The sequence below is a fragment of the Channa argus genome, chromosome 7 (assembly GCF_033026475.1).
Source record: "Channa argus isolate prfri chromosome 7, Channa argus male v1.0, whole genome shotgun sequence".
In the NCBI taxonomy this organism is placed as follows: Eukaryota; Metazoa; Chordata; class Actinopteri; order Anabantiformes; family Channidae; genus Channa; species Channa argus.
In genome coordinates, this window is record NC_090203.1 from 25,635,439 (window position 1) to 25,661,503 (window position 26,065).

At 39.0% G+C, this 26,065-nt stretch overlaps 1 protein-coding gene across 2 annotated transcripts in view; it reads right to left on the reverse strand.

The window, feature by feature from the left end:
• The window catches only part of gask1a (golgi associated kinase 1A), a 60,618-nt gene extending 34,761 nt beyond the window's left edge, over positions 1-25,857 (reverse strand). For both annotated transcript variants that reach the window (XM_067510961.1, XM_067510962.1), the window contains exons 1-3: positions 25,358-25,857; positions 3,795-4,922; positions 2,676-3,098 (exon numbers count right to left, since the gene is read on the reverse strand). In XM_067510961.1, the coding sequence (XP_067367062.1) occupies positions 2,676-3,098; positions 3,795-4,922; positions 25,358-25,360 (1,554 nt within the window). In that variant the 5' untranslated portion in view covers positions 25,361-25,857. The remainder of the gene's footprint in view (positions 1-2,675; positions 3,099-3,794; positions 4,923-25,357) is intronic.
• Positions 25,858-26,065: the final 208 nt, after the last annotated feature.

The window sequence follows — 26,065 nt, forward strand, 5'->3', positions numbered from 1 at the left end:
GTACAGATGATAAATCACTGGAAGTGAGAGCCTGTGACATTTTGTATGATTACAAAGGCAGCCACTGACCTCCTGGGCCTAATTTTGATGTTTCCTCAGGCCTTCTAAAAGACCTTAAATAACTTCTGATTTTCATTTAAATGCAAATCCTAAGACTAGTTTGTTTGTACAGAAGCAGAAAAACACAGAAAATGCTGAAGTTTATTGCTGCATAAGTCAAAACTTTCCCTATACTGAAAACCTGTCAATAGCCTATTTCCCCCATGGTTACTGATTGGGTCATAGATCTGATGTAATCCTTCAGATACTAACAAACCATTCATTCATATTACCGGTTGTTATCAGCACCTTAGGTATTGGCCAGTAGGTTCCTGCTCCTCATGCTAGTAGGCTCAATTAGTCAATATCAGGACTATATTGGTTTAGGCACAAAAATAAGTCGGTTATGGATAAAGTAATAACAATAGCGATTGACTTATTAATTGCAACACAGGCTGGTGTCCCATGCTTCAAATGCCTGTATTTTGTTACCCAGTTATGCATATACAAGCTGTCATTGGGCAAGAGGCAGGGTACACCCTGGACCATTCTCCAGGTTATCTCAGGGCCAACACAGAGACACACACAGACTGACAACCACTCATGCTCACAGGCAATTTAGAGTCACCAATTAACTTAACATGCATGTCTTTGGACTGTGGGAGGAAACCTACGAAATAACAGGGAGAACATGCAAACTCCACACAGAAAGGCCATAGTCAGTCAGGAACGGGACCCCCACACCCTTCTCGCTATGAGGCAGCAGCACTAGCCAATATACCACAATGCTGCCTATATAAACATCCATATATTAACTTTAACCAATCCACTCTATCTTTGGGAAAATACAGAGAGACAAACGGAGACAGACAATCATTCATTCTCACATTCACACGTACGGACACGAGTCACCAATTAACCTAACATGTATTTCTTGGAATAATGGGAGGAAACTGGAATACTTGTAAGAACCCATGCAAGCAGACAGAAACACTGTAAGTATAAACTGTTTTTCACAGCTTTAAAATTTTATTGAACACCATGTTTGTGATCAGAAACATCAATGATAATACTTCCTGTCATATTGTTTTAATTTGAAACTAGTTACCCCCGATATAGTTGCAGTGCAAGTGAAACCATTGGCTCTACTGACAAAGGTCATTGTCGCTGTGCACTGAATTTTTCTTAATAATATAAAATAAAGGACAATCTATTGTCTTTGGTGTTGCAGCTGTGGTCTATCCATTTATCTATTAGTCCTCACCAGAATACGGTTTAGCATAGAAGCAACAGCTCTGGCAGAATCATTAGCAGCTGACACCTTTGAAATGAGTTCCGCTTTGAATGTGAATCCACACACACACACACACACTCACAGAAAGAGAATTACTAATATCCAGATCGAGGGCTGTATTGGATTTTTAATTGAGCCGACATTCCAAACCCACAGACCCTAAAACACCAATACCCTGGACACACACTCCTGTGCACATACACACTTGTAGTTTCTAGGTATTGCTTATTAGTTTGAGCCACTGAAAGAACTGTGGCTGCCAGTTTTGGCCTGTTGTAACCTATTTATCTTCACATCAAACAAAATTAATTATCTGATATCCAATTCCACTCAGAAATTAGAACAAAAGACATTCAGGGTTTGCACCACATTTTACTGAACAGATGAACAGACTCAATGGAAATGGAAAGTGCAGGAGCTCAAGAGACAACTCACACATTTTTACATTAAACACAAAGAAAATGGGGACTGGAGAAGTGCATGGTGTCTGTGAAAAAATGTCATTAATGAAGGTATCACTGAGTGGAATTAAGAAACCATCCTCGTGTCTTTTCTAAGATATCTATCCTCACTCACCTGCTGCCATTAACTTGTCTGACTATAACATTTGGATTTGCAGGAACACAGAAACCAACTTGGCATTACAGTGCCTCTGAAAGTATTCACTCCCCAAAAAATAATTAATTGAAATATTAAAAATATAAAACAAACTAAATTTTAAAAAAATGAGTGATTGAATATCTGTTTACACACCATAAACTTATACTTATAACTTATCTAAATTATCACTGGTGGAGAAAGTTGGTTTCAGAGGTCACGCAGCTGGTTCAAGAGCACCTGAGTGAGGTGAATGGATTTAAAGGATTTTAGTACAAGCACACATGTATCTGAAAGGCCCAGTTATTGGTTAATATGTACTCTGGGCAAAAACCTACACTGTTGTGAAAAAATTATTGAAAAGCACAAGTCAGTAAATAGATACAAGAACATCTCCCAGTGACTGAATAGCTCACTATTAAATCCAGTTAAATCCATAGTTCAGAAGTGGAAGGAACATGGCAAGTGTATTCCGATTCCCTGCTGAGCGGAGTTAATGTGACTGAATATCTGAACTAGCCTGTCTAACCACATTTAGCTGTAAACTGCAAATAGCCTGATGGCCGAAACTCTTTCCTGTCTCATGTAAGAATCCTCCTTCTCACCAATCCTCACCTCAGTTACCCTGCCTTTCCTATGACATTTATTTCCCCTCTACATTAATTTTAGGATTATCCTGCTTGTGTGCATGGTCTCCCCTCCTGCAGAAAGAAGCAAGTCCATGAGGAAAAAAACAATTTCTTACCTGTAGCAAAAAGTCAAAGAGAGCCAGTCTCCCCCATTCTGAGTGGTGGACTCCTACACAGGGCCCTGACCCCAGTTCTGTTTCCGTCCCACAGTGGCGCCTCAGGAGCTTCTGGTATTGAACCCAGCTGAGTGTTACAGAGTTCTGGTCATTGTCTCTATCAGAGAGATGCTGAATACCTGGGTCCCACCACACTACAGGTCTTGGGATGCCACTGATGTACCGATATGGTAGAATGTCACTGTTGAAAGTCCTCAGCACTGCAGGGAGACTTCTGTTAAGTCCCAGCACTCTGTCCAGGTGGAAGGCAAAAACTTCAAACCAGTCATCAGTGCGTTTGATCAGAGAGCAGTGCCCCTGCTGGCAGCGGTCACTGTGGCTTTGTGAATGTCTACGCTGGGGTGAATCTCTCATCTGTGGTTGCTGTTGTAATGGAGAAATTTTTTTTTAAATCCAATTACGTTTTAATTTAAAAAAGGCTCTTTTGCTGTGAACACTTGACACATTAACCACGAATATCGACTCACTGACCTATTACAATCTGATCCTAATTATATAATATAACATTCAGCTAGCAGTTATTTTTTAACACCAGGTCTGCCTTGATCTTCCACATTCAGAATGGTGGTGGTCGTGTGTATACGTTTAAGCTCTTGAACTGCAAATTACACTGTACACTGAACATTCTTGCATGTATGTACTTTTCTTCTGTTCCAGGAACATCCCATTTAAACAGATCAGTAATTATTCTGGATTTCTGGATTTCTTTACTTATTTCTTAAAAAGTTGGGAGGGGATGCAACAATTTGCCAATTTAAAACCCATTTTTCACTGCAATTGGTACAAAAACAATATAGGCTTTGAACTTCGTTTTTTTAGTATTTAGTATTTTGTTGCCTCAAAATTCAGCTTTTTCTTATTATAATCCAATGCTGCTGCTTCTGTTGCATTTTGACCTAAGGCGTGACAAAATGTCCTTCTGTTGCTTTTTTTGATGTTTATTCTTTATTTTTAGTAAAGAACATGAGGTCACCTACAATATGTAACAACTTTAATAAGGCTGTTGGGTCAACACTGAGCTCATGTGGGCAAGAGTATTACTCAATATAATTACTGCACCTGCTGATGTGCATGAGGATCCAATGCCACTTGGAGCACTTGACCATGTGCAGGCACCCTAGCCTTGCTGATCACTTCACCTTCAGCAAGCAGCTCCATCTTCTGGATGTCGTCGTCACTGAGCCAGGGAAGAGGCTGGAGATCTGCACCAATCCTGATCCTCCTGTGGTCACTGTCTGTGAACTCTTGCTCTGTAAAAACCCGACACCAGCCAATGTCATCTTTTGTTATGACTTCCTTCGGTTTGGGCAAAGCTTTTCTCTGGTCTGACAACCGGGAATTCTTCTTCACTTGAGATGGATCCTCTGAGGGATTATGGTGCTTTTTGAGATCGCTGGAGGGCTTTTTCACAGCCTGCTGCTCCAAACCGACTTTGTAAGAGCGCTTTGTTTCTTGTCTGTGTTTTTCCAAAGCAAGGTAACGTTCAGGTGGCTTTGTACTTGCATTGCTGCCCTGTATTTGTGTGTCTGCATTTCTTTTTGTGTGTCTATCCCTCCATCTGCCAGCCTGTCTGTCTGCAGCTTGTCTCTCACTTATTTGTGTGTATGTTGAAGCAGAGATATGTGCTGTGATGGATTTGGCAATGGGCTTTACCTCAGCACTGTGGTTCCTTGGCTTAATTTTAGACCTTGGCCCTGTAGTTTGAATTCTAAACTGTGGGAGACTGGGATGGTGATGACTGCTTGGATGTCGGATCGTGCCTGCCAACATTTCACCTTTGGAAGTATCTCTGATTTTGTGTTTATTTCCATTTAAGTGTGCAGAACTTTTCTCTTTCTGTTTCTGGATGGTTTTTTTGTCATCATCAGCTGCATCCCAAAAATGTTTAGTTGGTATTGACTGTTTACTAGCCTCATTTCCAGTACTGGTTTTCCAGGCCCCACTATGAATGTGAAGGAGTGGCGGCTGGAAGGCAGCTGCTGGCGGGGGGACCATGCCCCTGGGTCCAGATTGGTACTCCCCAGCAGAGCTCAAGGCACGAGATGACCGCCGGTCAATGTCTGCAGGTGGCACAGGCAGTGGTAGAGTGAGTGTCATCAGAGAGATTGTAAGGAGAAGGAGGAAGAGGGGGGAGAAGAGGAGGAGCCATTTCTGACCATAACAGAGTTTTGACCACACTCGCCAGGCCTGCAGAAGAAAGAATGGATGGAGAAAAAGAAAAATAAAGGTAGAAATTAGTGGCAGACCAGCAGAACCATGATTATAATGGCCAATTCTGTTTCTCGAAACAGAATGTGGAGCTCAGATTCCTGTGGGGGTTAACCAAAGGCTGTGCTCAGAGCTCTTGGCTCCAGGCATGTGGAAAACAAATGTGTTCATGATTCACACTCTGCAAGAGGAAAAGAAGTAAAAAAAACAAATAGTGCTTTGGGAAATTATTCTGCTCTGTTCTGTGATATCAACATAGTGATATGACCTCAGACTGTTTATTACCCAAAATGGACATATGAGACAAAAGCAGGAATCTGCTGACAAAGAGGGAGCAGAAGTAAAACATCCCATTTCTGCCATATAAATCTGAATAGATAAGCAGCAGAATATAAAGCTTATGTCAGCCAGCTGTGTGTTTCCAGTAGCTTATAGTGGAATTGGATTTATCCAGCTGAGACCAGTACAATTGCAGTGTGCCCATAATTCAGTCCTGACTTTTGCACAGAATGCACAGCAAGGGGAAAAGCCATTTTTCACAGAATATGCTCTCCCTGTGCTAATATAGCTCACTGTATTCTCAATAAAGGCCCTATAAAAAGGGATTTTGCTGCAGCAATTTAAAGTGCTAGCTTTAGACATTTTATGCCTATTTTCATATCTTTAATCAGAGGCAGTAAAATACTGTACTGTAGCTCTATGAACCTGACATTCAAATGATAAAACTGGAATAAAGCCTTCAAGAGCTTTATTGTCGACCATATGGGGTTTGTGTTACAAGATGTTTCCATAGCAGCACTTATGCCATGTGACACCAACTGTGGAGCAAAGCTACAAATAAATTTGTCTTAAAACAGGCTTGCAGTTCCTCTACAGACAGGGTGGCCTACCAGTGGAAAGATAAACAGTAACAGGGGAAGCATGGAGCACCTATCCCCACAATCAAGCTTCCATTCATTTCCAAATACTGGAATCGTGCCCGAACAACATTAGCAGCTGAAACATGAACCGAACAGTGTAAGCTCTGTCTGAATGCCCCACTTTTTATCCTCGCCTATAAGTAAGGCCATAGGTGAAAAGCTGCTCTTTTCATTTCTCATCAGGATGACCCAGATAACTGCAGCCACTCCACTCTGCTTTCGCTGCTTCTCCCTCCTCCATTTAGGTGAGCACAGAGTGAAGGAATGTTTCAGACCCTTGAGATGTCTTCCCCATCTTGGAGCTTCTAACAATGTTAAAAGATTCCTCCAAATGTGAAAGGATCCTCTTATTCTTCCCCTGGACTGGAATGCCCTGAGCCAGGCTCCCTGTGCTGGCACTGTAAGTACTGAGGGACCCTGACATATTAGACACCCTTTTAAATAAACAGTAGGGTCCCAGTGGGAGGCTCAGTCTATCTGTCAGGCTTAAATACATATTTAACAACTGTGAGAGCTGGGTTTTTAAATGTTGCAGTTCTGAGTGAAGATACCACTACATGAATAGGCTTCTAGCACAGAATCATTTATAGTGGCCATGCAAAAAGCATATTAAAATACAATACAGTCCACAGTTGACTAAAAGTGCAATGAATTACACTAAATGCCTGAGATCTGACAGCGTCTACTGACCTCATTATGGGTTTTTGTACGTCATAAGGTGGGTGCACAGCAGATATGCCTACTCATCCCAACTGGAAAAGAGCTACATAAATGACAAGAGTTAATGTATTGATTAATAATGAGAATCCAGATTGAATCTATAAAATGTTTATACAAACCTAATTTATAATCCTAACAAAAATGTGTTATTAAATATCACTTGAAACTGTTTTCTGAAAAATAATTACCTGTTTTGAGTTTCCCACAGTTCACCGCTATGTTGTATGTATTCTTCCTTAAACTTTAGGTATTTTGCAACTGCGGAAAACAATTGCTTTAATTTTAAGGCATTTTTTCCCATCCCTGTTTGAAATAAGCTACTCAATGGTTCTGGACCTCCTTTGTCACAGTTTTCACTTGATCATGTTTCAAAGGTTTTCAGTGGCAGAGCATTTACTACTCGGCCATGCTTTTGTAATACATGCATAATGTGGTCTGCTTTGTTCTTATACACTATTTCCTACTCTGGCATGGAGCATCTGGGATGAAAGCAATTTCCCCTTGGAATGAATAAAGTATTTCCAATTCTGATTCTGATTCTCACCTAATGTTGCTGGTATAAACATTCATTATTAAAAAAATGGAGCTAGACATTTTCTGTCCTTTAATTTGACATCAATTAAGAGATATTCTAGATAAACTATTGGCGTGTTTGCACGTTACGGATTTAGCCCTGCCATCTGTCGTTACCCTGTAGGAACTTGCTATAGTAATGTTGTCATGTTCCTGCATGTCAGCAAATACTTTATGAGAACAGCATTATCGTTCCTGATTAAACCACAAAAATAAGACCCATGTTGTAAATGCCTGCAAGCACCTATACATGTGCAGAGAAAGGTTTGCACTGATTCAGAGATCACAAGATCTGTTAATAAAGCCAATACCAGTTCAACCAATGTTGTTACATATAGTGTACATGTTAACGCATATTAACATGTAATGCTAAACTTGTTTTCCCAGTTATCTGCTATCTCTTCTTTCACATCCTCCTCTGTGTTAGCACTTATTTTGCTCATTAAGGTTCAGGAATGTGGACTTTAGTGACAGTGTGCTGTTGATGTTTCTCCAAGTTCTCTTTCTTCTGACAGGTTTTTTTTGGGGGTTCCTCCCACTTCTGACTGTCTTCTGTCTTCTAACTGTGCACCACTGAGAACAGCCACTTCACTTCACACACACACACACACACACACACACACACACACACACACACACACACACACACACACTGAATCTTCTCATATATTTTCTCTTTTGGAGACGCTCCTTCCACTTTTTGTTTTTTATTCTTTCCTTACTTTATAAAATCCCTTTTTACCTTCTCCACCAGCTTAGGGCTGCAGGGGAGGTATGCAGCATTAGGTCTAGACACGCAGCAGGTGCTGCAGAAAGCCAGCTAGCCTCAGGAGAGGACAAAGGGGAGGGATAAGGTAAAGGATGTCTGGGGACAGACAACTCTCATTACACACGCTTATGAGATCTTCAGTCAGTCTGTCCAAAGAGAAGAAATTACAGGATATAGCATATCCTGTAATTTCTGTATTTATATCCTGTAATTTATAAGCAATATAGGAGTGACAGCTTAAATCTATACTCCCTTTTGAGCAGTCTGCATAACTGAAGTTGTTCTGTTGCAATTGTTGAATTAATAATTAATTTATTAATTAATTTATTTATAATAATTTTTTATAAATGGATAAATGTGCCTTGTAGTATGACATGTTTGTAGTCATTTGCCTTCTTTGATATTGCACAATGCACAATGTGACTACTGTGCATTTCCACATTGCATAGCTGAAACAATATACTGTGCAGCTCTATTTTTCAGGAGTAAACATAGCTAAAATAAAGCCAATAAATAAAGAAGTACCTTGTCCTGTCTTTGTAGAGCAGGGATACGAGACAAGTTGGAAAGTTTGCTATTTAGAAAACCATATTAGATGGAAAAAGAGGCTTAAATCTCAAGCGTTTGTGATAATAAGTTGCTATTAGGGAATCAGGGAGCTGTTACACACTTTAGTTAGATTGAAATAAAAGACAAAAATGGTTTGGTAGAGACATCAAATACTGCTGTACATGTTAGGACATCTCTGTGTATACTGGTCTCGATTATGAGAAACAAACAAAAATAAATTCACAGCTAGTGTGTGTGTTTTGTGCTCAAGTAAAGAATGTCTCCGATTGTTCAATGAAGCTTTACTATTTCGACTATCAAGACACTGAAAGACAGATCATTGTGTGATATGTTAATAAGCATCAGCAACTCTGTCAGCAGTAGAATCTAGCGATGCTGTGTGTATACAAGTCTGGGAGTGCAGAGACTTCAAAGACAAACATGATTTTTTTTTTAAAGAAAAGGACTGACAGACAGGCATTTATAACTAGAATGGTGACTGGTGAATGGAATCTGTTAATATTGTATACAGAATAAATTGGAAAACATTTTCCCACCTTCTGTGACCCTTAGTTCCTTTAAAATAGACTGAGTCGAAGTGAAAACTGTCCAGTGATATGATGTGAAAAGTTGAAATTCTTTTTAGAAATCATGGACCCATAATGCTCCACCTTAAAGAGAAGAGGGATTGTCTGTCTGATACTGCGATGTTCAAAAGCCAGTGTCATCCTGTGTCCCAGTCAAAGTTATCATAAACATAATCAGAACATCTAAACAACTAATAATAACTTCACAAAACTTGAATTGCTTTGACACAAAGTGAAACTTGAGTATCAGCTATACAAAACAGCTAACTTCTATCAGCAACCACCAAAAGAGCAGGTATCACCACTTACATCGTCCTCTTTTCTATCCAGACATTTTGCTACATTATCTAATTCATCTTGAGGAAAAGCAAGAGCTGCAGGCTTTGCTTAGAGTGGATGAACTGATTGACACTGTGACATCATACATTGGTTTTAGTAAGGACATGCATGTGCCAACCAAGGGCTATGGCACATACATAACCAACAACCTATGGGCTACAGCAAAGTACAGACAGTTTCACCAGACCAGAGACAGGTTATGAAAGTGGGGATAGAGTTCTGTACAGGCAGAGCAGAAATTGAAACAAAAGTTGAAAACGTTTTTTCAACCAGCAACCCTGTGACCTTGTGGAGAGGCCTGCAGGACAATTCAAATTACAGGTGGTCTCCCCCAACTTGTACAGTCACCCCACACGCTTCACTTGGTCTAACTCAAGGAGCACCACCCCATGTCCATTCCCCTGTGAAGCAGCAGAAAATCAAAACCTCTGTTGACCACCTGGGACTAATCTTGATCCGATTCTTCAGCAGATGACCAGCTCCATCACTGTCTTCTATGCTTTCTATTTCTATTAGGTTTCCCCAATAAGTACAATTTTATTTGATATTACTTTCTGTCCTTTGTTGCAAAGCATAAAGACCAACGCCTTCTCATCCCACAGCGACAGAAATCTGCATCTTCCACTGCATCAAATATTGACGTTTATAATGTCAGTTGGCATTTCATAAGGATGCTACAGGTACAGGCCCTTTGTCATCACTATTAGTTTCCAGGGAGCCCCACTATTTGATGTCACAGCGGATGATTGTTGAACCACTGGACACGAGTAAACCTGCCTCTACACTCTGTGTCCAGTAGGAAAGTCCTGTATCAGTTAACAACAACTACAAACATCTCTTCCCAACATCAAATTCCTGCATTTTTTCAAATTTACATTTACAAAGTGTTCCACCTTTTTTGGAAATAAGGTTTCACATAGGGATGTAGTAAATTTAGCTGTGAGTTTATGCGACTGAGGTCTGTGCTAGCCAAGCAAAACAAAACTGCATTTTGTAGACTTGGACATTGATAGTGACCAGCTCCCGGTCTCATTATCTCTCCAACAGAGGTCTGTATCAGCGGTGTATATCAGTTTAATATACACTCCAAACTTTTGCACTTCCATGTAGTGATAGCATTTTGCTCAGTACTCCAAAGCTGCACTCCTTTGCAAAATCCAATCTCAGTCCATCTCAGTATCTGCATATACCATACATTAAAGAACGATGATTTGGATTAAGGCCCCAAAAACACGACATCTCTATTTTGTATATTAATACAGCTGGGACCTGCAATATTGACTGTAGCAGCATAGGAACTAAGTCTAACCAAGGAAAATATATTATATAGCACAATTAAAGTTTGAATTTTGCTGTGTGAAGCAGCGAAACCTGGCAAACCTTCCAAATGTTTTTGCCTATCAGTGTGGTGGGATTTTTTTCAGTACATCGTTGAAACATGTAAATGTGGATGCAACTGAATTCCAAAAAACAGAATATTCTAAATTAGCTTAAAACAGAACAAATGTCCAGCATGCTGTTTTTAACCTTCTTTTTATAAAATAAATATTGCTGGCAAGAGAAAAACAGGTACAAACAGGGAAGAGAGGCCAAGAAAAAGAAGCATGACGTGCAGAATAAGTGGGAGTGTGTGTGTGTGTGTATGTGTGTGTGTGTGTGTGTGTGTGTGTGTGTGTGTATGTGCAGTGTGTATGTGCATGTGTGCATGTGTGTGACTTGTCAAGAGCGGCCTGGAAGATTGCAAACCTTAATGAAACCAGTCAGTTTGACTTCCTTTTTCTCACATCAGAACAAATAAGAACACTAAAGAAAGGATGTAGGAAGTAGAAATGCACCAAAGCAAACTGATGTTCCAGAATGTAAAATTCATTCAGCAACACCGCATTCTATTTACTAATATATTTGAAGATGATATGATGACAATACATGAAAAAGAAACAAATAATTAGTGGACCAATCCAGAGAGATCACAGTGTGATATCACTGACTATAACAGGACTACAGTCCCCAAAACAACAGGAAGAACAATGTTTCTTAATGTTATCATATGTAAATAGGAATTACAAAATTGTTAAAAGTTAAAAAACTTTGTATTAAGATAAGACTTTCTTGGAGCTAATGTTGGTTGGTTCTGTGAAGTTTACTTGACACAATGTACTAACTTAATAGATCTGGCTGCTGACTGACTCACAGATGAGACATCTGAATCTTATAAACACAATGACTTCTGTACTGTTTAAAAGTGTAGAATGGTCAATCCTAGTAAAATGCTTTTCCTGTTGATGTCTCTTCACATTAAAAGTCTTTTTTTAAAATATATTTTGGGTTAAAAAAGGAGGGGAACATAATCACTTGATAATTAAGCAAAACTTATAATTGATAATTAAGAAGGAACACACTTCATTTTTTGGTATTGATAGTATTGAAGGCAATAACTATGTTATAGTTTCATTTAGCATCCACATTTATTACCAGTCTACCAGTCATTTAAAATTTTAAAATACATTTTCAAAGGAAAAAAGCTGAAATTAATAGACAAAATAAACGCTCATAGCTATCTAAAGTAAACTCATCACCTGATATTGCTGGTCATAAACGGCATGGCAACTGAAAGACACCATAGTCTTTCAGCTCCATAGGGGTTTTAAGTTGGCTGCAATCTTACAATGTTAATTTCAATTAATAATTGCAATATTATTGCAACTTAATAATTGCAATATTGTAATTGCAATAAATACAATACATATTGAAAGGTAGAGCAGACTGGATTTTCTGGAGGAAGGGATTAGAGAGACAGGAACTGAAACTAAGCATTTCAGATTAGCTGAGAAAACAGATATAACTAGGTATTCATATTATGAAATAAAAATTAGATTCTGAACTGAAGTCTGAGACCTATCTTTTGACCCTCAAGACAAATCTTTTTAGCCTACAGCGGGCACAGAAGAATTGTTTTGCCATTCCAACAATTTTGTAGGGAACATTATATGGAGGGGGATGCGAAGAAAGAAAGGCCATAAGCAACAGTGATATAATATAATGTCCTGTACTAACGCATAGGCATAAATGCCTGAGGCAGATTAATTGTGGAATAGCTTAGGTAATATAAATCTATACGTTATGGAGAGATACACACACACACACACACACACACACAAACAGGAGTCAATGTTCACACAGCTAAAAATAATGCATGTAAGCAGTTATGCATGTTGTGGACAAAGAAATGCATTGGCAAGCATATAGTAATAACTACAGCCTATATGGGCTTTCAGATATTTCTATGTATAGTGCACACTAAGTGCATGCCTAATGATTTTCTCTTAACAAAAATACTGCTCTTCCTCTAGAGTGAAATGTGAACAGCCCTCTGTCCTGAATTCCAGTCAGCAAACAGAAACATGAATCAGATCAAATTACTAAATAATTATTTGCCATGGGATGAATCAGTGGGAGATACAGTATGTTTTGCTTTTATGGAGAAAGTTAAATGTTTAACCATACTACCCCACAGACGTAAAAAAGGGCAGTGCACTTCCATTAAATGAAAAAGAAACATAAAATGAAATGTTAACCTGATGGTTGTTATAGAAGACAAAATTGGAGTAATTGTAGGGATTGCAGTTAAGTTAAGTATGGGTTAGGGTTTAACTGCTAGATACTACAGGATGGGTTCTCCACCAATTTAACTTAGTGCTGTCTCTCATTAGGGCCTTGGTGTCCAATACACTCTCAAAATGTTTAAACTCAATTCCCAAAGTTTAAAACATAAATGTATTAAAATGTATGTTAGTTTCCTCACGGTAGACAATGTAGTGCTAAGTAAACTGAGCCAAGACCCAATATTACAAAAACTTACAGCTTGTTTTTTTGCATACCACTATCCTGCGACTAGTTTTTCCCTGATAATGAAAAGCTGCAGAAGAAGCGCGTAACATCTGCTGGGACACGAAGACCAGGAAAGGCATGCATCGTGTGCACATGTGCCCTTTCTCTAAACTTGCTCGTTCGTGTTAACAGACAGGGTATGCTTTAAGTACAGTTGCGATAGTGGTGGAACAGTTTTCCTGGTGAGATGTTATCAATTACTCTGATCAACAGTGATGGCAGATGTCTTTCTGACCAACCCTGAATGCCACAGCTTTGACTAATTAATTTTTTTGTGCTTGTTTGTAAAAAAAAAAATTCAATCTAAACAATTTTTCACTGTTCTTGATTGTTTTCAATCTTTCCTAAAGCTACTACATACTAAACTATGTACTGCAGACAGCCACAAAACATCTGTTTGTGTTCAGAGAGCCAAACCAATCTCATCTTGAAATCAGAAAGCTTTATGTAAAGCTTTTGTTGTGAAGGAACAGATTAGATATTTTCCTTTTGGCAAAGGAATAAAGGACACAGTGCTTTATGTTCCTCATCTCCGTGTGTAGAATGAAGCCCAGACATCAGATCACCTCTCTTAGCGTAATTACACTGTGGCACAAAAATCCTGGCTTCACATGGCTGCAACGGGAGTGCACACGTGGCCGAATCTGTTCCCCAATGCACATTCCATCGTCTTAAGAGAAAGGTGCTGCTTGAGAGGGAACATTTGCTGAGTGGGAATCTGCTAGCTAAATAACAACTTAAGTGAATATTTCAGCGGGAATATGACCAGCAGAATGACATAAACTAAAGCCAAAATTAAAATGCAAAAAAGGAACAAGGAAAAAGTTCACTTATATTCAAATTTTTTGCATACACACTCTATTCATGCATGTGAATATATTTTAATCATGTATATTCTCATGTTGTGGCTGCACCTCAGTAATGGCTGTCGTCTTAGATGTAAATAGAGGTCAGATTATATTTGGATGTGTGAACTGCAGTCTGACCTCAAATGTGAAGCACAAGCATTTGCTGCTGCACAAGTGAGACCTCAACAGGAAGTTTCAGAATGCTACGATCATATCACAGTCCTGAGGTAGTAAATGATTTGTCAAGCATAGCTGGAGGCAGCTAGATTAGCCTTAGCACAGGCATACTGTATTCCCTATGCTGAGCAACATAAGAAATGATGTTCACAGCTGTGCTTGGACAAAGTGGGATTATGTTACAATAAGCTGTAACATAATGTAGTTTATGTTTTAAGCTCACCACTGACACCCTGAGAAAACAAATCATGTTGAAGTATACGTACATCTCCTGAAAATGTAAACATGGGGTCAAAGAACATAACAGGACTCCTGAGCCATTTACAGAGGGAAGTAGGGAATCAATTATTTTGTACTTATCTTTAGTTTAACCAAGAAATTCCATTTTTTTTTTTTTGTTATTATTAACCAACCCTGGTTTTTGGTGGGTTTCAGTCAACTTAAATTATTTTGAAATGGTCATTTTTATCCAGAGGTGTAAATGTGTTCATGAAACATTTTAAATATTATTGTACAATAAAAGAAAAAGGTTATATTACAACTAACATTTGATCTAATAAAAAGTAAAATTATCAAGCCCTAGTTACCAAGCTATCCCTTACACATCTCTATGATGTTTTTCATGCTTTCTTGGCCACTCCATACACCTCACACAGATTACCCAAACATTTATGTGTCTTACTCATAGACCCTGAAGCTAAACCTGCTTTATAAATAAACTGCACCTGAGCAACTAGCAACTAAAAACCCACTTCTTCATGCTTCAGCTCAATCAACCTGATATGAATGTTGATGATGATGATCCATCTAAAAACACTGCCCGTATTGTCCAATACAATAACTACAAATGGTATTAGTGGTACCAAATGGTATCATTTTAAGTCTGGGTTACTATGAAAAGTAATATATTTTGTGTTACTTAAGCCTATTTCTCTAAGACGAGCTTAGATTTTGACTGGATGGTGCCACCACAGGTAAGGTCAGGGACTCACTGCACTGTACCACCTCCACTGAGCAAATACCTTGACGAAACTCTGCAACCTGGTGAATAATATAATAAGGAAAAACTGCTACCAAAGCTTTGGACTGACAGAGACAGAGTGACAAAATTATGGCTAATGACAATGACTGGTAGCACTGGTAAATACAGGTCTTATTACTGAGAAACTGGACAGAAAAAGATCTCTGAATGTGATTTGACTAAAATCAGACATGCAAATAGTTGATGACCCCTGTCCTTTACACATTTCCCCTCTCCATCTCACTCCATACTATCTTCTGACAATGTTACTTACTTGTTACTCTTACTATTATTCCTTTTTGTCCCATACTGGCTTTGTAGATATTTAAGTGCCACAGAAATAACTGTTGACACCGCTCAATAATAAGATCTCATTTTTATACGGTGGTGACCAAACTAGTTGTTTCTTTTTAAAAACAAGCTGTGGAACTCTGCCTGTTCATGCACAATTCAACACATCCACTATCCTAAACAACCATTTAGGTTGTTTGGAAATGACCCATAAGGAGTATTAGACCGTTGTTGTCATGGTACCAATACCAAACATGTGGTATTGGCATCTAGGTTATACAACCATTTTGGCTAGATTTTGGTTTAGAAAAAGACTTAAGCTTAACAAGGGACTTTGTGGAATAACAGCTTGTGCCAGCACTAGATTCTCAGCAGTATATTTCCATGAAGTTCTCTCTTGGTTTAAATAGTCTGATCAGGCATTATAAAACAAATGGCTTTTAGGACTGAGCTGTTATAACATGTTTGCTGTAAACTCCTGCGCCATGTTAGAACATTTATTCCAGACTGTGTGTGTCATCCTGTTTATTCCCTGTTAACACCCCCCTCAATGCCTTCTCCTTACATCTGCCTGATTATCAAGTTAACCACCCACTGCTTGGTTAACCTAAACAAGTTCCACTGTACATCGTGAGTGTTCAATGATACAGAAGCAACCCCCACACAGAGATAAGCGACAGATGCACTGTATTCCCCTCAAAATTGTACTCCAGCTGATTGAGTGGGAGGCAAAGTAACTTCACTGCACTGACCCTATCTCCTATTGTTCTCTGTCAGGATGCTCTTTATTACCGTAGTGGCCAGTTTCACCAACAACAAATTCATTCTATATACACAGACAAAAACACCAGAGGTACAGCAGCAGCGAAGCATCTTCCATTGTCTTCTGTGTTTATTTGCTTTTTTAAAAATTTAATTTAGTAAGTAAATGTAAAATTACACTAACAAAATGTACTCTTGTAAAATTAGAAGTACCACATTTTTACTTAATAAGGGCTTGATTTATAATTTAAGTATTAAAAGTAATTGACTTTTGCTTTTTAAAAGATTACAGATCATTGTAGTAAAATCACTGACCATAATATATCAAAAATATCAAAGCCATTGTATTTCCAACTGTTTTTTCCTCATGATATGGTTCGTACTTTAATTATTTTGTAAGCCAGAATTATTTATCATGTTTCAATCAAATCACAATGACTATGACCAATTAGTCATTTATTACTAAACTTTTAAAGCAATCATCCTTTGAAATCATTGTACTCTAGATGGTGCAAAACATTTTGGCTGAAAAAAGGAATGTTTTTGTGCCAGACCTTCACTGCAGCCAGGGCTCTACAGTGTGAGCATTTCACTTTCATTTGGCAGTAAAAAATAGAGCATGCGAATGTGAAAAATGTTTGGGCGCACTGTTGCCAGAGAGGTCGGTTCTAAACTGGCAGAATTTAATTTGTCCTTTAGAGCTCAAAGAATGAGATTAGTGGTTCTAAAAATAGTTTTCATTTTTATGGTGCAGGCTCCTCTTTCTCTTCCCTTCACTGTGTTGGGCAGCGGGTGAGTTTCCTGACTGTGGAGGAGAACATGACATTGGCTACTGTGAAACTTGTCACTGGAGTTTAAAACCTTCCTCTTTGATAAAGCTTAGTTATAGTCATGCTGCTATAGGCTTAGACTGCTGGGGGACCCACCCCCCAATGTACTGAGCTCCTTTCAGTAACCACTGTATGACATTAACTCTGTGTGTTTTCTCCCGTAGTTGTCTTTCTCCTTCTCTGTCCCCCTCTCTCTGTCCCTTTCTGCAGGTGTCCCCGGCTTTGGAGCTGTGTGTCTTCCATTGTGCAGTTACTGGTCCTACCAACCTGCACAATGTTTTGTTGTTGCTTTTGTTGCTCTTTTTCCTTTTCACTCTTCACTTTCCACTCACCCCAACCGGTCAAGGCAGATGGCCGCTCACCCTGAGTCTGGTTCTACTGGAGGTTTCTCCTCTTAAAGGGAGTTTTTCCTCTCCACTGTTGCCTAGGGCTTGCTCCAGGGGGAATTGTTGGGTTCTCTTTATATATCTTTATAATCTTGACTTTATTCTGTAAAGTGCCCTGAGATGACTTTTTTGTGAATTGGCGCTATATAAATAAAGTTGAATTGTATTGAATTGAGTTGAGTTGATAACTGTGGGTGGCTGGCTGTTCCATGAACAGCAACTGTGGTTTTTACTCAAACCTAATAATTAACAATTATTAAATATAATAATTTAAGTCTTTTAACTAAGGCCATGGAAGAAGGTACTAACACTATGCCTGCCGGCACTGATTGGATTAGTAAAGCAATTCCTGTCTCACTGTTGATTAATTTTAATTAAGAAAGGGGAAAAGGGCTGTGCTGTAAAATGTGTTATGCAAGTTGAATTATAAATGCAATGGAAACAAAGAATTACGACTTTGGGGAGTCGCTCAAATAAATTCATGGAACTAGTTAGTTTATTTGCCTAGTTTGATAACTACTAGCTTAATACTACATAGAATAAATAAACAATATACAGTTATTTTCCAATATTATTCTCACTCCATTGTAAAACTTTTATGAACTTATTTTGTAAGACTATATTTTTTGATACTTTGTTAGTTTCTCAGGCTAGAACTGGGAAGCTGAATGATCTGAAGCATACAGTTGAAAGTCTGTAAGCTCTTTAGAACAGGGTTGTCCAAACACTTTTCAAAGAGGGCCCGATTTGAAAAATTGATATTGGCTGAGGGCTGACCTAAAATACTAGCAGTGTAACCAATATGTTAGGCACTCAGGTATGAGATGACCAAAGGCAACAAGTTCTTTTTAATGTTCCATCATTCTTTCAGTTTTCATTAGAGAAAAAGAATTGGCTAAAGTACATGAAAGAAAATGTTAAAGATTCCTAGACAGGAATGTGACAAACAGCTAAGAAAGTTGTTACTTTAAGAAAATATCTCATTATTTTGAGTTACTAAGTCATTATTTTAAAGTACAAGGTGTTTTTTATTATCACAGTGACAGAAATGCAAATGTGTACCAAAAGACCAATTAGACTACTTTTATGGTTCCTTAGAGATTATTATTTCTAAAAATATAGCATCATCTCATTGCTAACTGTGATTATTTAGCTTGGAAGAAAAGACTTCATAACTAACACAAACGATTTACAACACTTTAAATTCTCCAGAATTAATCAAGAAAGTTGGAAAGTTTTATTGATGCATGTTAAGCTGAAAATATGTGTATGAAACCACCAGGTCATCATCAATGGAGAGTACTGTGGAACCAACCACGGAAGTGGAAATATCCAAAATGTTGTCATCCCACAGCGACAGATAAGGACACTTCCAAAGGATTCAAAAATAGCCCTCTATTATGTTTTGTGCATCAAACAACAATCTACTTGTATCAAGCAGCCACCACCTTTCTATGAAGACTCTTTCTTGAAGGCTCTCTGCTTTAGGCATCAGCTATTGATATCACAGAGTTCTCTAGTACTTGACTCGTATATTGATGTAATTAAAATTGTCCAGTGCAAAAACTGTACAAACAATTACATTTTCCAGAGATCAGTCGTCCACAGACGACAGTCAGTGGTGGGATCATCGGTCCCGGCTATATGTTGAAGCGTCTCTGGGCAAGACAGTGAACCCCTTACAGTCCATTCCCATCCCCAGCTGTGCAGTGCCGGTCCAAGCCCGGTAGAAATTAGGTAGGGTTGCGTCAGTTTTTATTCAAACAATCTCCATGGATTGACCAACAAAACAATAATTGAAAGAGATGAAGCTAAAGTTGTAGCAGTGAGGTGTGAAATACATGCAGGAATCATATATCATATACAAAAAATGTAGGTAAATTAAATTAACAGAAAATAACTACATATTACAATAAAGCTTTTGAGAGATGTGCAAATAATTCTTAACAAATTTAGAGTGGATTTTAAGTGGGTTTATTGGGTGGTGACTTGAATAAGTGATTGAAAGTAATCAGTTTATGTAAATTGTTCCTACTCTTCACCACATACTATGACCTATGGCACACAAGGGATTTGTCTGGGACTTTTAATTGTCTGTTATTTATTACCTACACTAATGATCGTTCTTTAGTTTCATCAAATTTAAGTGCATGTATGTTCGTGGACGACAACTTTATTACAGCAAACCTTTTTACAAATCATTGAGCATTTAGAAAAGAATAAGTTAGTGTTAAAGGCAAATAAAACTAAGAGCACGACAAGGTACAGCTAGAAAGACAGAAATTTAAACCACTGTATTTAATGTAAATAAGAATTCTGAATGAAGAGGTAACAGAAGTGAATGTTTTAGACTGAAAATACCAAATAACTACATTTGGACAGCTTACATAACTGATACTGTATTTCAGAAAAGGGTATGTAAATAGCAGGAAAAGTTGGGCAAATTGCAAACTTCTTAGAAAAAGAAGGGAGGCCACACAAGGCCACACAAGGTTCTCAATAAACTCAACACATTTTAATTGAGTATATAAAGATCCAAATTAGTTTGTAAGCAAATCAGTGTTGTATGCCATGTTGGATGGAAAGTGTAAACGGCACGTAGACAAAACCAAAAGAGAACTAAGCAAGCAGGCCCAGGGGGAAGAGAGTGAGCTGATCCTTTATAGGAACCTCAACCCAATTGACACAGGTGTACGCCATACTTAAATGTCAGCTCCACCCACTGGCTTTGTGGAAAGCAAGGAAAAACACAGCCACACACAGAGAAAGAGAGGACCCAGATCTGGCTTAGGCCATCACACTCACCCCGATAAAACAGGGTTCCTACCCTGAACGTTACTATCATTGTATTTTTAGCTGCAATAAATTACCAGTTGAACAGGGTACTCTTGCTTTACTCAGGTACATAATCTCAGGGTAATTTAACACATGAATTAATAGAGATTACCTGAAACAATCTTCCCACACACACCCGCAACTTACAACTCCTGATTCTAAAAAGATCAGCATCTCCCACCTCAGCAACCCTTGCGCCTGGCAGCATTTTAAGAGGAGAAGAACAGACTACAAAGAACCAGGGAAAAAGTATGACTAACAATGAGAGTAAGCCTTATATAGGTACGTGGGAAAGAGCATCTGCCATGATGTTCTCTTTACCCTTAATATGTCTAATAACCATGTTATAAGGCTTCAAAAACAGAGCCAGCGCACTAGCCGCTGATTAGGATTCTGAAGAGAGTTCAAGAATGTAAGTGGGTTATGGTCAGTATATACAAGTATTGGCCTTGCTGAATCAAGATAAACATGGAAATGCTGCAAAGCCAAAATTAAAGCCAATGATTCTTTTTCCAGTATTTCAGCTGATAAGAGGTGAACATTTTAGCGAAGAAACTAACAGGACAATCAATACCCTGTGGACCACCTTGAAGTAAAACTGCACCCACTCCAACGTGGCTAGCCTCCACCTGAAGTGTGAATGACTGATCCAAACGGGGAGCCAGCAAAACCAGAGCAGAAAATAGTAAAGCCTTCACCTTAGCAAATGCTTGTTGACAAGTTTCTGACCAAATAAATTTGTTTGATTATGCTTTAAGCAAGTCTGTTAGCGGAGCTACAACTGTGGAGAAAAACACTATCTGAAACCCTATAGTAGCATTGGCGAATTGGTTCTGCATCAACAACATCAATGTCATGTTCCAGCAAGTTTGTTTTAGAAGGCATCTCACCAAAAAGAGATCGATAACCTTTAATTAAATTCCCCAACTCTGAACGCTTTTCCTCAGGTAAATGAGCCAAATAGAAATAGAAGTTTTGAAGAAAGTCAGAATGAAGTAGTAGCAGTAGCAGTAAAGAATCATCTGGCACTGCCATCTCTTCCCCCCCAAAATATAATGGCTGCAATACTGTAGAAGTGGCCACAGCCGGATACACTTCTGGGGAAGACGAAGTCACATGGCAGAGTTGGTTCCTTTTCCTGCGATCAGGCGTAGCAATAAGGTAGTTCTGGTCTGACAGTTGACTAATTACAGTATATGGTCCCATAAACCTTGTCTGAAATGGAGATGCCTCAACTGGCAATAAAGCAAGAACCTGATCACCCGGACTGAACTGACGTGTCTCTGAATGGCGATCATACCAGTGTTTCATGTTAGACTGAGATATTGACAGCTTTTGCTTTGAGCCTTTGTCGAAAACCATTCACATAATCTACCAAATTCTGAGGGGGTTGTTTTGGTTTTCCATTCATCCTGAAGGACTCTCAAGGGACCATGTACCTTGTAATCAAAAACCAAATCATTAGGATTAAAGCCAATACTATCATGACACGTCTCTGGCAGCTAACAAAAGCCAGGGCAAACCATCCTCCCAATCCCGTTGCATTTCTGTACGATACGCTCTCATTAAAGATTTAAGGGTCTGATGAAATTGCTCTAAAGCCCCCGGACTTTGTGATATGCAGACGCTTTATTATGCTTAATATTCAATTGCTTGAGGACTTGTAAGAATAAATGCGAAGAAAAGTTAGAACCTTGATCACTTTGAAGGATTTTATTTATTCCAAATAACGAGATAAACTGAGTCAAGGCTTTAACAACTGACTTTGCTGTAATTGAGCGCAAAGGATATGCAGCAGGATAGCGAGTTACTTGACACATGACAGTTAATAGATATTTTTATCCCGACTTTGACTTCGGCAACGGTCCAACACAGTCAATTATCAAATGTTCAAACGTGCTGTCCACCGCAGGAAATGGACAAAGCGGAGCCGGTTTAAGAGTCTGATTTGGCTTTCCTGTCAACTGACATGTATGACAAGACTTAATATAGGCGGCAACATCATGTTTAAGGGGCCAGAAGAAGTAACGCAAAATATATGTGTATGTTTTATTCACTCCCAAATGACCCGTTTGGTCATCAGAACACTTCAACAGTTCATTGAGGTACTTAGCTGGAACCACAATCTGGACCACAGGATCACCAAGGCAATTAGGGCTCTGTGGTACCCACTTCCGGACCAATAGTTGATCCTGCAAGAAATAGCCACAGACAGCCCTTCGAGCTTCCTCACCAGAACGTACTTGCCCAAATAACTTACTCAAAGAAGCATACAATTGCGGTATAGTAAGGACAAGCCTCCATTTTATCACAACCTGGCTCAACAGTATGTGACAAAGAAGGGAAGCCAACAAGGTTCTCAATAAACTCAACACATTTTGATATAAAGTATTTAAAGATTCTAATTAGTTTGTAAGCAAATCAGTGTTGCATGCCATGTTGGATGGAAAGTGTAAAAGACACGTAGACAAAACCAAACGATGAAGCAGGCCCAGGGGGAGGAGAGTGAGCTGATCTTTAAGGCCTCCTTTATAGGAACCTCAACCCAATTGACACAGGTGTACAGCAGGCCTAAATCTCAGCTCCATCTACACTGGCTTCCTGGAAAACAAGGAAAAACACAGCCACACACATGGAGAAAGACAGGACCCAGATCTGGCTTAGGCCATCACACGCAACATTATAGATATACTAGATATTTGCATAATATATTTAAAAAATCTGCAGCAATCATCCTAAGCTGTGGGTTTAAAGTAGATACGTGCTATTAGATGGTAGAGCAAGCAGTGAAAAATTATGTGAGGCAGATCTGCTAGTGTCCTAAATGAACTAGTATTCGTGTGAGAGAAACTTTAAGTTACTTAAACAGAGACAAAGACTATTATTGCAGAGCCATTATATTACCAAGGGAAAGAATTGAAATGGGCAGATGGACATTTATGAATGTGTCCATGTTATGTGTTTATTATGCTGTGAAATGTTTTAGGATTTGTCATTTTAAATAGACTCTTACAAAAAAGAGATTTAAACAAGCAACTGATTTCTCTGGGTCCTAGTGCTGCCTGGTCAGACATAGTTAGAGGTCATAGTAATGTGTGTGAAAGAAAGAGACAGAACGAGAGAGAATTACAGAAGAAAAGGACAATGGGAAGACTGGTTGACTGTGTTTGGAGAAACGCTCAAAAGACTTATTTACTCCAATCAACATTTCTACCCTCTATTTTTCTTTGTCTCACACATACATGGGCAACACACAGATGTGGAGCAAAGGAAAGAGAACACCGCTGAGAACACAATGACTGGCAGCGGGGCAGCAGTCCTTGGTGTTTGACGCACAAAGAATGACTATGCTGTGTTGACTATGGAGAGTTTTGTGTGCCCATTCCAATGTGGACCCCATAACTGACAGTTAGCTGGACCTTAGAAATGATGAGGTCTGGACTGCAGTTTTCTAACTCTACTAACTGAAAAGAAAAAGCAGCAGTAAATATACTATACAATACAAAAGTACATCCACTGGCTATTTGGTTCGAAATGTTCTAAAACACAATGAGACTAACATGAAAAGAGAAGAAGAAACTTGAAAAGAAGAAGAGGAGAGAAGTGAAGTTTCCCTTTTGGTTTTCATGTGGCAGTTCAAACCAGGAGCATGTCTGCTCTGCATATGGAACCAATTTGGAATGGGAGACTTTAGGGACTGCTTGAAAGACAGATGATCACTGCGGAGAAGATAGGAAAAGACTATTTTGACCTGCCAACCAAGCACTTTTCAAAGCTTACCTCCTTACAACTTGGCAAAGTGTCCAGCAACATAGTGTCAGCATACTGTGTATGTCTTATATTGGATTCAGTAGAAGCATTTTATTTTCTTTTAGTTCTTATCATTTCATTTACTCTACTTTTAATTCGCTTATTACACAACTGAACTCCATGGGTGAAAATGACTGATACAGTAACTTAGGTGGGTAACAAACTTTTATTTTCATTTTTTTAATAACCCAAAAAACATTTTAATTAATCAAGTAGCCTGTAGATGTTTAAAATTAAAAGAAAGGTTTGATACATGTTGAATACAAAATAAACTCTTTATATATTGTTCATTTTGTCCAGTCAGCAGCTCAAAATCTAAAGAGCCACAGTATGAAGTACAGCAAAGAAACGTATATTCTAATTCATAGTGACCACAAAAGGTCTTAAAAGTTTATAAAAATATATCAACAAACATAAGTTCCTAGACTGCCCTGAAAATCTAAAATAAATTAAAACATTTTTTTAGCTGTGAAAATCTAAAACTAACTCACTGAAGTCAAATTTAGTTGAGGAAACAAGTCCAGTAAACACAAGGTATTAAGTTGAGTCTACAAGTCCTACTAACAGTTGTTACAGAAATTCAAAATTAATAACCCAAATGCAGTCTATTGCCTAAATCTTCTATTGTAAAACACCAAAATAAACAGCATGGTTGCATGCATGGTTACAGTAGCCACCATGTTAAAGATTTGGATTGCAGGGTAGTTCAACACTGATTCCTCATCTACAGGGTACAAAATACTGCCCAAGAAATAGCTCATGCATCAATGATCTCAATATGACTGAAGGCAGCTTATTTCTGCAGAGCAGAACGTTTGACTGATAATACTGCAGTAGTACTTAGGTTAGATTTGGAAAAAAGGGACTACTTTACTGTTCCATTGTTCCACAGGTGTTTTTATGCAAGCAAAACCATCAGGAATGTTTGAAACTGCGATAAATATCAGGTGTGTGTTGGCCAAAACATGAAAACCATAAGTAATAAAAACACTGTAAACTCTGCCATGTATAAGTAACGTACAGGAACTGCCTACTCAGCAGAAAACTGAGCCAGACTTGTTCCAAGCCGAGCAGCTGAAGGGAAACATTAGCATATAAACCAGTCTTACCATGGTTCAGTTCCCTGGTCGAGTGCATTCCAGTCCAGCCTCTTCAGACCAGTCATTTATCGCTCGGACATTGTCCACACGCAGAAGGTTGATGGAGCTCCACGCAAACACTGGACCACTGCCGGTGGTCCTGAGGCTGCAGCTCGGACAGCCAGTCTACAACTTTACTTTGAAAGTTTTCTTACGACATACAAACTGTTCGGGTCTTAACGTGTTGCTAAAGCGGCACAGGCAGCAACGCAAGCGGCACAGGCAGCATCACCACTCGGTCATGGTCTCCGCTGCAAACTTCAGCTGATCTGCAGGCGGCCGCGAGCTCAGCTCCTTCCCCCCGGGGAGCGCGCTGCTGCCCGCGTGTGTCTGGGAAAGCCGATTTCAAAGTAAAAGTCCGTCTGAAATGAGCAACGTGGTCCCCTTGGAGTGACACGTGAGGAGTGACTCCCTCCCACAATAACACTTCTCCAGCTGTCCAAGACCCCAGGACAGACACTGAGAATAATGAAGCTTATACTACCTCCCAAACCAGGGGGAAAAAAAAACAATCTTTGGGAAGGAAAATCATAGACTAGCCCGCCATACACACCTCAGCTGTAAGCAGGGGCAGATCGAGAGATTTACCGTTGAGGGGGACAGACACAGGCTGAGAAGAGGGTGGCACATTCATTTTCTAAATAACGAGTTAATTATATGTGTATCTACCACTTTTAA